This window comes from Pollachius pollachius (assembly GCF_949987615.1).
Source record: "Pollachius pollachius genome assembly, chromosome: 6".
In the NCBI taxonomy this organism is placed as follows: Eukaryota; Metazoa; Chordata; class Actinopteri; order Gadiformes; family Gadidae; genus Pollachius; species Pollachius pollachius.
The window spans coordinates 25,065,085-25,078,124 of record NC_136939.1 but is presented as its reverse complement, the minus strand read 5'-3'; the positions used below and the strand labels follow the sequence as shown (position 1 = coordinate 25,078,124).

General features: G+C 41.5%; 1 protein-coding gene across 1 annotated transcript; it reads left to right on the top strand.

The window, feature by feature from the left end:
* The first annotated feature begins 1,484 nt into the window (after nt 1-1,484).
* LOC307076882 (uncharacterized protein) lies at nt 1,485-8,909 on the top strand. The gene is made up of 10 exons (XM_079738103.1): nt 1,485-1,617; nt 2,653-2,805; nt 2,890-3,018; nt 3,396-3,571; nt 4,460-4,598; nt 5,054-5,134; nt 5,261-5,281; nt 5,806-5,838; nt 7,095-7,164; nt 7,549-8,909. Exons 1-10 carry the CDS (start codon nt 1,527-1,529, stop codon nt 7,580-7,582), a joined length of 927 nt encoding a protein of 308 aa, XP_079594229.1. The 5' UTR covers nt 1,485-1,526; the 3' UTR covers nt 7,583-8,909.
* Nucleotides 8,910-13,040: the final 4,131 nt, after the last annotated feature.

Here is a 13,040-nt window from a genome sequence, read left to right as displayed (position 1 = left end):
GTTATTTGCATTGTGAACGAGTGCAGTGCCCTATGGGGGTGGTGTGTATAGCATTGACTTATTATGGTGTGTGTGCGATAGCTGTTGCATTGCCTGATTATTGTGGGGTTCCCCGTGTGCCGTGTTAGGACCTATACTTTGCTGTGGTGGGTTCTTCGCTAGGCAGACAACATTTGGGTTTAGGACTTCATGAACCTGACCCAGTCTGAAATGTTTGGTAACTGCATGAATTACATTAAATAAAGATAATTGTTTCTATCTTTGTGGTGCTGCCTGGGTTGTTGATGATATCCCTCTAGCCCCAACAATCTGACCTCCCCTCAGAGTGAGATTGCCTTGCGTCACATTGATTCTCGAGTTCACTGCTTTGCTTAGAGACAATCCAGAGCAAGAGACTACACCACATCAAGCGACCAAAATCAAATGGTTGTGGGAAGTGGAGGGAAACACAACATTAGTGTGATAACCGTGCAAAGTGTAATTAAAACCTGTTAATCCACTGGTCCACTAGGTTGCAGCAACCCCCTGTTTCACGGTTGAATTAACCTATAGCCAAGCACAGAACAAGTTCAGTTAGTGATGTGCCCCAGTCTGCAAAGACACACTGCACACTGTACTTTGTTCTCGAGGAACAAAATAATGCTCCTTCAATGTGCAATTAGAAGCCTCCAGGGAGATGCTACAATAACGTTTTGAATAACTGGTTGTAATGGCCTCCTCTTAATGGAAACGAGACAAATACCTATAAATAACATGGGCAGCCGGGCCGCAAGTTGATCCGGCTACCTCCTGTTTTTAGGAAGGCTAGTTGGTTCACCGGCACAATCGAATTGACTCCCATCCTGAACTACCCCCCCCCCCTTCTCCCAACAATGGCATGAGTTTGAATCCCGATTTTTATTTTAAATAAACCTTCATTTTCCAATTATTTTGGTTTACAATGGTTCTACTTGACAAGCCTCCTCAAATTAGACTCCCAACTACGAATGAGATGGGTATGTTTTTCGACATTTTATCGAAAAACAAATCAAAGAGGCATTCGCAAGGACAGCTACGACTTTTCCCATTGTCAACAAACAAACATGGCTGCGCCCGCAAAGGCATGTTTTTTTTATTTGTATTTGTGCCACGTTGGTTGTTTTAATGTAGATTTCAAATGCTCTAACACACTTGATTACATTGCTAGTTTATTCCGGTCACCAATTTATTGCATTTCACGATCTTGCTGTGCGTGCAATACAATGCAAATTTACGTTGTTTGTTTTTTTAGCAGGTTTGCTAAAGAGGCTAATGTAGCTAACAGTAACAATAACAAAGAAACGACGACACTGGAACCAGGAACTAAATTACATGTGATTGATGTGACGTGTGAAACACGCCGCTATCTATTGGATGGCACGTAGTGCAGTCGACCAGCCGGACAGAACGGTCGGCCTGACAGAACTCGCTATATTATCGGCGTACCATCCAACTGGATTGCAGCTTCTACCAAGCCTTTTATCCATTCATTGATCTCTTGTATCGCCATGGTTACGCTTAGGGATCCGATCGTCGTCCTCAATCACATCATTCTGCTGCTGCTTCACTCAGTCTTTGGGGAGTCGGTGGAGCGTGCGGGTGAGTTATTATAGCATTCATAAACCTGTCCTTAAAACAACCGTAAACGTTCGTTTTCAGATATGTGCAACTCACCGAGTGGTAAGTGGTGTTCGTTGATGTTCCAAATTAAGATGGGACAAAGTCACTGTTTGGCAAGTCCCAAGTCTTAGCAGTCAAGTCCGAGTCGAGTCCCAAGTCAAGACAGGGAAAGGCAAGACGAGTCCAAGTCAAAGTCCCAAACTTTTTCAAGTCTTGAACAAGTCACCATGTATTTTTACTTAATAATGTCAATGGCAATGGCGACGCTATTGAAATTGTTGCAAACAAAAAATCCTTAAAAATAAGGAGATATATTTTTCCAAAGGAAACGTTATAGTAAGACCATATAGAGGCTATGCCTTTTATGGAGCAAGTTTTGGGGCTCTAGATTCAATATTGGCGACGCTATTGAAATTTGAATTTCGTTTTCCGTTTTGCACTTTGCAGACCCTCTTTTTTATTGTTGTTGTCCCTAAGCTCGCGGCTGAAAGCCGACAGCTCATAGAAGCCAATGCAATTCACCGTTCTCTAAAGACGGCTCGTTTGGATGAAAACAAGGTTGTAGCTGGTTCTCTAGGTTACTACATTTAGCTAGAGGTGTCATTTGTGTCGCAACGATGTTTCACTGATGATCTATTGAACCGCAAACTCCGAATCTGCCAATTTCTTTCCAACTTGACGGAAGTCCGTCAAGTCCGCCAAGTTATTTAGCAACCGTTTCCCCGGTGGCGCAGTGATATTCTGAAGCAGGCATGGGGCGATTCTAAATTAGCCAAATACACCCGGTTCATGCGTGCGCGTGTTACAAGGTTCTGATAATACTTCATTTGGTTGGTTTTAGATTTTGTAAAGTTAAGATTTTGTATAAATAAGCCTATTTGGAAAAGGAAACTGCATTAAAATAACACAGCTTAAAATATTTTAGTTTTGGGTATGACCCATATTTTTAAAGACCCTTTGCATTTGTCAGTCGTTACAATGACTAGCATTTTGTTAATTTGTTGTAATTTTTAGGATATCACTATTACGAAATTGGGAGTAATGTCACCCTTCAAACCGGTAATCGAGGCAACAACCTCAAAAGTGTTGAGTGGAAACACGATGACGACCTCGCTGTGCAGTGGATCAGGGATCAGAGCCTCTACCACGCCTACCGTGACTTTAACGGTAAGTTGCGAGATCTTACCGGTCCAAATGATGGAACAGACCTGTCACATGTCGTTAATCGTTAATCATAACTTATATTTGTAGGTAGCACATTTCTGAACTACGCCAATGGAGATCTGACCCTCATCGGTGTGACTGAGTCAGAGAGTGGGGAATACACCCTATCACTCAACGATCATGACACCACCACTAAGTTCCTTATCAAAGTCATCCGTAAGTATGGGCCAGGGCAGTATAGCATTGGATTACTATTTCTATAGAACAATTTACCAGTTTCGGGTAGGCTGGTAACCGGAAGGTTGCTAGTTCGATTCCCGGCCTCCTCCTCCCAGCTAAGTGTCAAGGTGTCCATGAGCGAGACGCCTTAGGCTAACTGCTGCCCGACGTAAGGTTGCTAGTTTGGTCCCCGGCTCCTCCTTGCTGATGGCGGAGTCGACCCCTCAGGGTGACAGCCAGCTGGTCAGGAGCAGTCAGGGTGAGGTGTCTCGCTCAGGGACACCTCGACACCCAGCTAGGAGGAGCCGGGGATCCTACCTCCTACTGTCGCCCTGTGACTAACGATGACTTACTGAGAATGTGCCTCTGTCCAGACCGCGTGCCCGTCCCCATGCTGACGGTGATCTGTTCGTCCGAGGGTGAACTCATGAGGTTCTGTCTATACACCTGCGCCGGCAACACCAGCCAATCAGAGCCTGTCAGCTACGGGTGGAGCCGCCCCGACTCGGCTCCCCTCTTGGCCTCCAACAAGACCATCAATGTCACCATGGTAACCGGGTGTCAGTGCGTCGCCGTAAGGGGTGGAACTAAATATCGTCACGGCGATATATCGTCGCCCTTCTTCGTGCGATAGGAGAATCGATGCACTGGCGCAGAATATCTATATAATATTAAATAAATATATGTATTATTTTGCATTTGTATGCTTTATTCCTGAAGAGTTAAACCTGGCCCACGATACCGATAATATCGCGATACAGCTTTTCTGTGATCATTTATAAGTTGTTAGACAATCCGATAAGGATACATCACGATGTATGGCTTAACGATGTGTACAGAATGACCGTGAAAAGGTAAGGTGCTGGATTTTGGTCTCTATTCGCGGTCCAAACTGAGTTTTTCAGTTACTCGTCTTTGGTTAGTTCACTTCAGTTCAAGTTTCCTTCATTCACTTGTAGAGTGCCATCTGGAGGAGCGGGGAAATCGCTCTTATTTTATACATTTAAATACCGATTTTTGGGGCGATATTTCCTGTCTCTTCAGGAATAATGCATAGAAATTATTTTTTATTTTTTATAATTAATTAGAAATAGGAAAATATTAGATTGATATTTGGCGTCAGTGCATCGATTCTCATATCGCACGAAGAAGGCGACGATATATTGCGTATGAATATTTTGTCCCACCCCTAGTCAGTTGGGCTCCGTTCCAACTATAGCTCCCTGGAGGCCCGACCCCAGTTTGGGTTAGGGTTTAGACTTGAACTTCTTTAATGGCCATCAAACTTTACATAAAATGGAAATTTGTCTTTGACAGTGACATGAAAAAAGGACTCCATTCCAACTATTGCTTCCTGGAGGCCAAACCCCAGCTTGGGTTAGGGTTTAGGGCTCCGTTCCAACTATGGCTCTTCTTTTCCCCCCCACTCTCCTTGTAGTCTCTGACTGGCCTCCCTGACCAGTTCATCTGTACCATGGATAACCCTGTGAGCAAGGAGACAAGCAAGGCCCCGCCCACCACCAAGGCCCCGCCCCCCACCAAGCCCCTCCCCTGCGCTCCTGGGGAGCAGCACGGTTGTATGTTCACTTTCCTTTTCCTTCATCTTAATGTAAGCGCTGCTGTTTTAGGACGTTGCTCGTGATTTCTTTATAACCTGCACTGCACTTTGGGGGCTGCAAGCGGCTCAGGAGGTAGAGCGGGTCGGAAGGTGACCGGAGGTCGCTAGTTCGATCCCCGGCTCCTCCTAAGCTGAGTGTCGAGGTGTCCCTGAGCAAGGCACCTCACCCTGACTGCTCCTGACGAGCTGGCTGTCGCCCTGAGGGGTTGACTCCGCCGTCGTGTATGAATGGATTGGTGTGTGTGTGTGTGTGAATGGGTGAATGTGAGGCAGTAGCCTATTGTAAAGCGCTTTGAGTGGCCACTTGTTGGAACAGAGCTGTATAAATTCAGTCCATTTAACATTTTGCCTTTTAGAATCGTGCTTCGCATGCTATTGATGTTTTTCTTTGTCGGATGTCGTGTGTCTCCATAGATTTGGTTCCCACCTTGATCTTGCCGGTGATACTGTCCGTGTTATTGGCGGTAATAATCGGCGTTCACAGGCACATGGCAGGTGCGTATTGCACACGGTTTCATTCATGGCGTGTTCGTTGAGTTGTTTAGTATCTCCCATTAGTTTGAATCGTTGATTGTCTGCGCCAAATGCAATCGTTTGATGAGATTTGTTCTTGACTTCCAGGTGTCTGGATCTGGACTAAAGGTTAGAAATTTAACTACCGCTAATTTAACTACTTACATTGAAATTAACATTCAGGGCGTTTAGCAGACGCTTTTATCCAAAGCGACTTATAATATGTACATTTTTCAGGAGGAAGGGAAACAGCAATATATATCTGTTGGTACAGTAAGGATGTTCATGGAACCAAGTGTCAAGCACCAACAATCACTAGGTTAACCCATTCCCCGTATACAACACACAGATAGTACCAACTCTTTCACCTACTGCATTTGAGTTTCCATGACAGGGAAATCAATTAAAATGTCTCTCATATTGTTGTTTGCATGGTTGTACAGATCATTTCACTCTTCACAAATTAATTCTTTGCACCTCTTTGATCAGTGTGCTTTGAGTTGAGATCGAGTATCAGTTTTATGTATCGCAGCTCTTAATTTGTATTATGACCTGGACTATAATACATCACTGTAATTAGTATCGCTACTGATACTAATACATATACTAATGTATAAACTACTGTAACTTTACTGTATCATCCATTGTTCTAGAAATCTGGGAGAAACGAAAGGATGAAAAGAAAGGTAGGTCTTCATTTGAATGATTGAATTCTCTACTCGTTTACGTCTACATTTAGGAGATTTTACCCAAGAATTCTGTCTTTATCTGTGGTCCAAACTGAATTTTTCATTGAGTCGTTGTTAGACAATCCGATAAGGATACATCATGATGTATGTCTTAAAGATGTGTACAGAATGACCGTGAAAAGGTAAGGTGCTGGATTTTGGTCTCTATTCGCGGTCCACACTGAGTTTTTCAGTTACTCGTCTTTGGTTAGTTCACTTCAGTTCAAGTTTCCTACATTCACTTGTAGTGGTGCAACGGTTCACGGGTTACCCGTGATCCGTACGGATCAACCCCCACGGTTCGGGACGCAAGTGATCCGCGGATCGGCTGATAAAAAAAAAAAGTTGTGCGTTCACGTGATCATCGCATGTTTAAAGGACTATTCCGGTATTTACAACATCATCAAGTAGCGTAGCGAAATACAGTTTCTGTCATGTTTTATTTGGCGTTCCGTAAATCCCATTGAAACGGAAACCGGAAGCGGAAATGTTTATGTTTGGTTGTAGTCTTTTCGCTTGGTTCTCCGTATCAACAGTAGGGCTAGAACCGAGCGAAAAGACTACAACCAACCCCCCTTGCAATGAGCAATGAGTCTTCCAACAGAAATCAACGGATTTACAAAATGCCAAATAAAACACGACAGAAACTGTATTTCGCTACCATACTTGATGAAAAAAAAGATGAGGATGTCTGCATTGCCTGGGGAGAGTGTAGACTCTAAACTCTCCCCAGGCAATGCAGACATCCTGAATTTAATTCAGGATTATTTACTATCGATGTTAAAAAGAAGGAATAATGCCTTAGGTTGCAATTCTTTTAAATATTGACTATGTTTAAAGGAAATAGGATTATTGCCTAATTTTTCACTTTATTTAGTTTTTACACATTTGAAGAATTATTTAAAGTCACATTTGTCTTGTTATCTTTTTTTATTGTTGTTGATCCGAAAATGATCCGACCCGTGACTCAAAAACCGTGACACGATCCGAACCGTGAGTTTTGTGATCCGTTGCACCCCTATTCACTTGTAGAGTGCCACCTGGAGGAGCGGGAAAATCAGTTTTGAGCAATTTATGTTTTTACATTGAAATTTTATTTCATTGAAATATATAAATCAAAATTTGGCGCCAGTGTATCAATTCTCGTATCGCACGAAGAAGGGCGACGATTGAGTGTGTGTGTGTGTGTGTGTGTGTGTGTGTGTTTTTTACAGGACGCACGATTCTTATAGGATCTCCCGAAGCTGAAATGGAAGGAATATCTTTGACAACTCTAGACCCAGAGTGAGTAAATGTTGGCTGGTAGACTGATCTATCCAGGGGACACGCCCACTTGTGATGTCACAAAAACACAGGAAGAGGGATATTTTCATACGGCTTGTAATGGCTGATCACACTCACACGTGGTGGCGTAATATGGGACCTTTAACACAGTAGAAACTAATCAGGTGTTATACCGATTACAATTCAAGTACATTGTCTAAGATTGCTTATTGCAAAGTACATACATTTGTCTAGGTAGCTTAGTAGATTCAGTGCCAGTCGCACACAGACAGACAGACATTGTTAGGGTTTTTGAGACTAAGCTAGGTACCTGGATTGTGGGAATGATCAGATGTGTCATACAGGAAGTTGTCAACATTTGAACACTTCCTTCTGGTTTATCAGGAAGGACTCTGGATGCGACGTGAATACGACGTGAATACGGAGGGTTAGGAAACTGCTTTCTGAACAACCACAAGGATCATCTACTGTCCAGTGCATTAAGGCTAACACGCACACGCACACAACCTGCCAACCTGGATAATGCACAATACTATTGCGGTGTTCAGCACAATTAGAGAACAGCCAAAAGGGATTTAACATTCAGGGCAAAGGTTAAAATAAAATGAAGATTTTTTTTTATTAATGTTCGAAAACTAGATGTAGGAATTGCTTTAAAAACGCTATGGGTCAGTCAAAAAAATAAATATTTATGTAATTTTAAATCGTTATTCATATGCATTAATTGGTCAGAACTTGAGGTACGATGCCAGCATTTCCCACCAGCTAGCCTTACGATGACAAACTTCTCAGGGACTTAAATGCACTCGGAGTCTCAGGTATCAAAATGTGAATTGTCTATAGAAGCTTAGACAGAAGTCCCCAACTTTTTTCCGCTACAGACCGGTACTACGTCAGACAGTACCTTCACTAGGGATGGGCATGATTAATCTATAACGATCATTTATTATTTATTTTTTAGGGGGTTTTGTTGATCACGTGATATTTATATCGATCAAAAGGAGGTTGTGTTGCATAGTGTGAGAACGGAACAGCCAACCTTGGCTGCTTGGCTGTTTAATACAGATTTTGTCTTTTTGAATTGTTTCCTGTAGACCTAGAGCCTATACTTAATAGTTCAAAACAGTTGTAGGTCTACACTTCAACTGTCTTGTATTATTTTTGGCCTATAAATACTTGTTGGAATAAGGATTTCATTGAGGAAAAACATGGTGTATTTTCTTTTTTCTAAAAACTAGATTTTTTTTTATATTATAAATAACGATTCAATCTATAACTGGTTGAATAAATGAGTAAATTGAATAAGTGAGTTTTCATGGAAAACAAGTTATTGTCGGGGTGACCCCAAACTTTTGAACGCTAGTGTATATATATATACTCGTGTTCAAAGTATTGAACTGGTGGATATTTGTAGCACACAACCTGCCAACCTGAATAATGCACAATACTATTGCAGTTTTCAGCACAATGAGAGAACAGCCAAGATGGATTTACCCTACCTGTACCACACTCCCTCTCCCCTAGCCAACAGGCCTTATGCCATCCGACCCCTTCCTAGTTTGTAAGGAGATTTTTAACCTGCTGTACTCTGGATTGATTGTATGTACAAACGTTGTTAGCAAATTGTGTATTTGAATTTGCATGTTACCGAAACGTGAATTGTGAGAATATGCTGTTTTTGTATTTGTCCTTCCCAACTTTTTGTTTTCTTTTGCTCACTGCTAAATAGACAGTGCACTTTCTACACTGCCTTTTTAAACTTTGTGTTATTTGTACATTAAGGTGTAATAAAAGTGATTCCGACTCTGATATATTTCATTCAATGTAATATCAGAATCAATCTTGTTTGTATACCATTTTTAGATGACTTTATTTTACATTGCCATGGCACGTTGTCAAAGTTGTATGTAAAACAAAAGGAAAACACAAAACAAAAAGGTGTTTGTGTGTGTAGTTGCATTTGGAGTGTAGTGGTGCGTGCGTGCGTGTGTGAATGAAACTTAAAGACTTAAAGCTGAACCATATATAAAAACATAACAATAGCTGCAATATTGCAATTAACTTCACTTTCCACCGTTTAACGCCAATACGACACTCTAAACCCTTAACAATGGTTATTCAAGTTAATTTATAACTATTGCATTAACTTAATATGAACTATTTGCATATGGTTCAACGATCCTTAAAGTCCTTATAGACACACCCGATCATTAGTTATATTCTACAAATGAACTGCAGGGGGCGCCACCACAACAATTATAGTTATTAGGGGTCCTACGAAATCCATAGGAACCCTATTGTAATCGTCAGTATTATTAGGGGTCTTACGAAATCCGAAGGAACCCTATTGTAATCGTTAATATTATTAATAGGAGTCCTACGAAATCCGTAGGAAGCCTATTGTAATCTTTAGTATATATATCTTTTTTTTTTTTTTTTTACAAAATCGGCCATATCAAAAACTACATGGTCAAAAGTTCAGAAAATTGGCAGGCTTGTAGAACTCGTAAAATGAGTTAAAGATAAAAAGGACGGCCCAGAATTAACTATAGGTGGCGCTATAACAAGCCTTTGAAGTGCAACATACTCAACAGGCTGCCGTCTCACAGCCTAAAGTGTCTGTGAGACTATATGGTTCGAAATTCATAAGGCAAAAAGACGGCAGAGATATACATTTTAAAGTGAAATACATGCATATCTCCGATGTTTAAACAGCTCTAACATTGCGTGGCTGTCATAAATGGCTATAAAGGGTAGATTCCATAGTATACCCATGCCTAATTTCAAGTCGATATCTGAAAATAAAAGTTAGAAAAAAACCTGCCTTAAAGCGGTACACACGTAATTTTGCAAAAATCCGTTATACAGTGGATTTTGACACAGTATACTTTAGAAAGATGGCTGGTGATTGTTTTGATATGTTTACTTTCAGTAAACCAGTTTTTAAGGCATAACCAGTGGTTAATTTGAGCCGGATCCTGCCGGAACAAGATCCGGCACCTCTTAATTTTGGTCTCCCTGTGTTCCGGTACTTATTTGGGCAGATCCGGTACCTCTCATAAAAAATAACGTAATTTATTTTTATTTTTTTTTATTTTATTTTTTTATTTTTTTTTTATTTATTTATTTTAACGTAATTTATTTTTTCAAATTACTAACGTAATTTGAAAGGTCTGAGATCTGTTGACGCACTGAAAAGCTGCGGGCCAACAAACCTGCCCGACACTTTTGAAAATCGGCGCATCTGAGGAGCAAGCAGAGAGGAAAAAACGGTTACCGTGCAAGACCACATGCGTGTGCGCCACGCACAAGTTAATCGAAATTATGATAAATTAAATATCACAACGCAGGATTGTGAACTTTTACAATATCTCATGTCAATTTACAATCGGCAAAATGTGACAGTGTTGGCCGACTAACTCTTTTTAATGAGGATATTGATCCTGCGTGCCTCCTCTTTGCAACGGAATTTGTTTAAGCCATAAAACCATTTAATTTAAACGTACACACACTAAAACAGATATTTTAGTTTTTAGATAAATATTTGGAAACGAAAATTCATGTTTCCTGCAGTGTGCCTCTCTGGTATTGAGCGGGACTGCAGGAACGCACTCTGCACAACCCGGTCGGTAAAAAAGTCATGGTCACGCACGACTCCGTAATCAACGCTTTCCAAGCATCGGTGGTGATGGCAACTTTCTCCGCTAAGGACAGCATCTCACGGAGGGAGGCTGCTGCTTCGCTGTACATTTTCTCCAGCCGCACAGTCATAGTTTGGCGACATGGCACTGTGTAATCCGCCTCGAGAAATGCGATCAGATCGCAGAAGACTAACACGTCACGTCTCTGGCAAAGGCTGCCGTGTTTAAAATAGCATGCATATGCATCAGTTATATTCTCAATTTAATTTACAGAGCAATCCCTTCAAAGTATTTAGGTTAACTATATAAGAGACTAGGATTAGTGTGTGTCTGACAGTGGCCCTCCATTGTGATGTCAGTCAGCCATCACGACGGACGATGACATCGTCCATCGGCACAACCCTAGTAGGCAGTGTATTTTTTTTTTAACCCCGTACTAAGTCGCCGGATCCACCCCGTTTTTTAACCCCGTACTAAGTTGCCGGATCCGCCCCCCCTCTGCGTTTCGGGACCTCCCACTTTACAAATTAAGCACTGGACATAACAATGCCATATTACCATACCAACCAAGCTCACCATATCTCCACGTATGGAAGACTTCAATTTCTCTCAAAATATACACTTATCTGCCCCTGGCAGTCTACGGTCATACTGCCAGTCATACTGTCTTTCATACAGTCATACTGTCGGTCATACGGTCATATTGTCGGTCATACGGTCGGTCAGACTGTCGGTCATACGGTCATACTGTCGTTCATACTGTCAGTCATACAGTGAAACGGTCATACAGTAGGACCCCGTCATGGTTGCTTGTAACTATTTTTAGTACTGTAATAGTTCACCGGGCTGTTATTCGTTGAATAAGCCTCTGCTTAATTTATGGTGTTCAGTAAATTAATTGTTGCGTATGGTATTTTTCATTTTACTTGTAGAATAAAATGCATAATACTAAACATAATCTTTTTATAATAAGAGCAGGATTCCTCAAAGGTATAACGATTTTTGGGAAATTCCAACTGAAAGTAGCTTTACTTTCTTTGTAATTCTATAAAGGGAATACAAGTGATATTCTGTCGCAGAAGAAGAGAGAGGTCAAGAAACAGGTAGTGTAGCCTCTTTTATAATCATGATGTTTGATATGGGTTTTGATTCGATTACATCCCCATTAAGAGAACAAAGCTCCACAGCGATTGGTTGAGATCTGTGTTTGTTTGTTTGTGTTTCATCTTGACCCGCCCCCGCAGGAAACAGGACGTGAGAAGCTCTCTGCTGCTCTGAACCGCATCAAGATATTATCTGTTTTAAAAACACACAGCCACACACACACATAGAAACCCTGCAAACACAGACATACACAGACACAGACCCGTGCAAAAACACACAAAGGCGCACACACACACAAACGCGAACACACGAAGGCGCAAAAACATACACACACACAAAGCACACACAAAAACATACACACACATGCAAAGGTGCACACACAGACACACACAAACACACACACACACAGGACAGGACATGTCCATCATGTGTCGTCTTGTTGCTAGGCAACACCAGCCCAGATCAGAAGGAGCCTGCGTGAGAGATGCCCCTCCTGGGATATACCGGGCTATACAGTGTGTGTATGTGTGTGTGTGTGTGTGTGTGTGTCTCTGTCTGTGTCTGTGTATGTCCTGCTTCACTCTATCCTCAGATGACATCCACGATGATGTCACCAGATGAAATATGTTCGGCAAGTGGGACTGTACCGAGCGTGCGTGTGTGTGTGTGTGCCCACGTGTGTGTGTGTGTGTATCCATGTGTTCATATGTTTGTGTTTGTTGTTATGTTTATATGTATGTGCGAATGTGTGTGTGTGTGTGTGTGTGTGTGTGTTTGTTGTCAACATGTGTGTGTCTGTTTGTGTGTGATGTATGTCATGTATTTGATACAAAACAAACATGGCATATTAACTGTGTTTTTGTAACAAGGCCGCATGTCACTCTGAAGTGCTAAAAGGGGCAAAAGCTTAGCTGGCTGACATTGGGGAAAAAACACTGACTAACACTATGCTCAGCCACTTTATAACACATTTTTAATGTTATCTATGTTAGCAACTTTAGCAAAATTAGCCATGATAGCCATAAAAGCCTAATTAATAATGTTAACAACATTAGCCACATTAAACAAATTGGCAATGTTAGCATCATTAGCGATAAGAGCCAATATAGCAATGTTAGCAACATTAGCCCC

Bases quoted from the DNA above. Each gene is read 5' to 3' on its own strand.
- LOC307076882 (XM_079738103.1), top strand. From the start codon at position 1,527: ATGGTTACGCTTAGGGATCCGATCGTCGTCCTCAATCACATCATTCTG. The intron at 1,618-2,652 runs GTGAGTTATTAT...TGTAATTTTTAG, and splicing joins GGAGTCGGTGGAGCGTGCGG to GATATCACTATTACGAAATT. The intron at 3,019-3,395 runs GTAAGTATGGGC...GCCTCTGTCCAG, and splicing joins GTTCCTTATCAAAGTCATCC to ACCGCGTGCCCGTCCCCATG.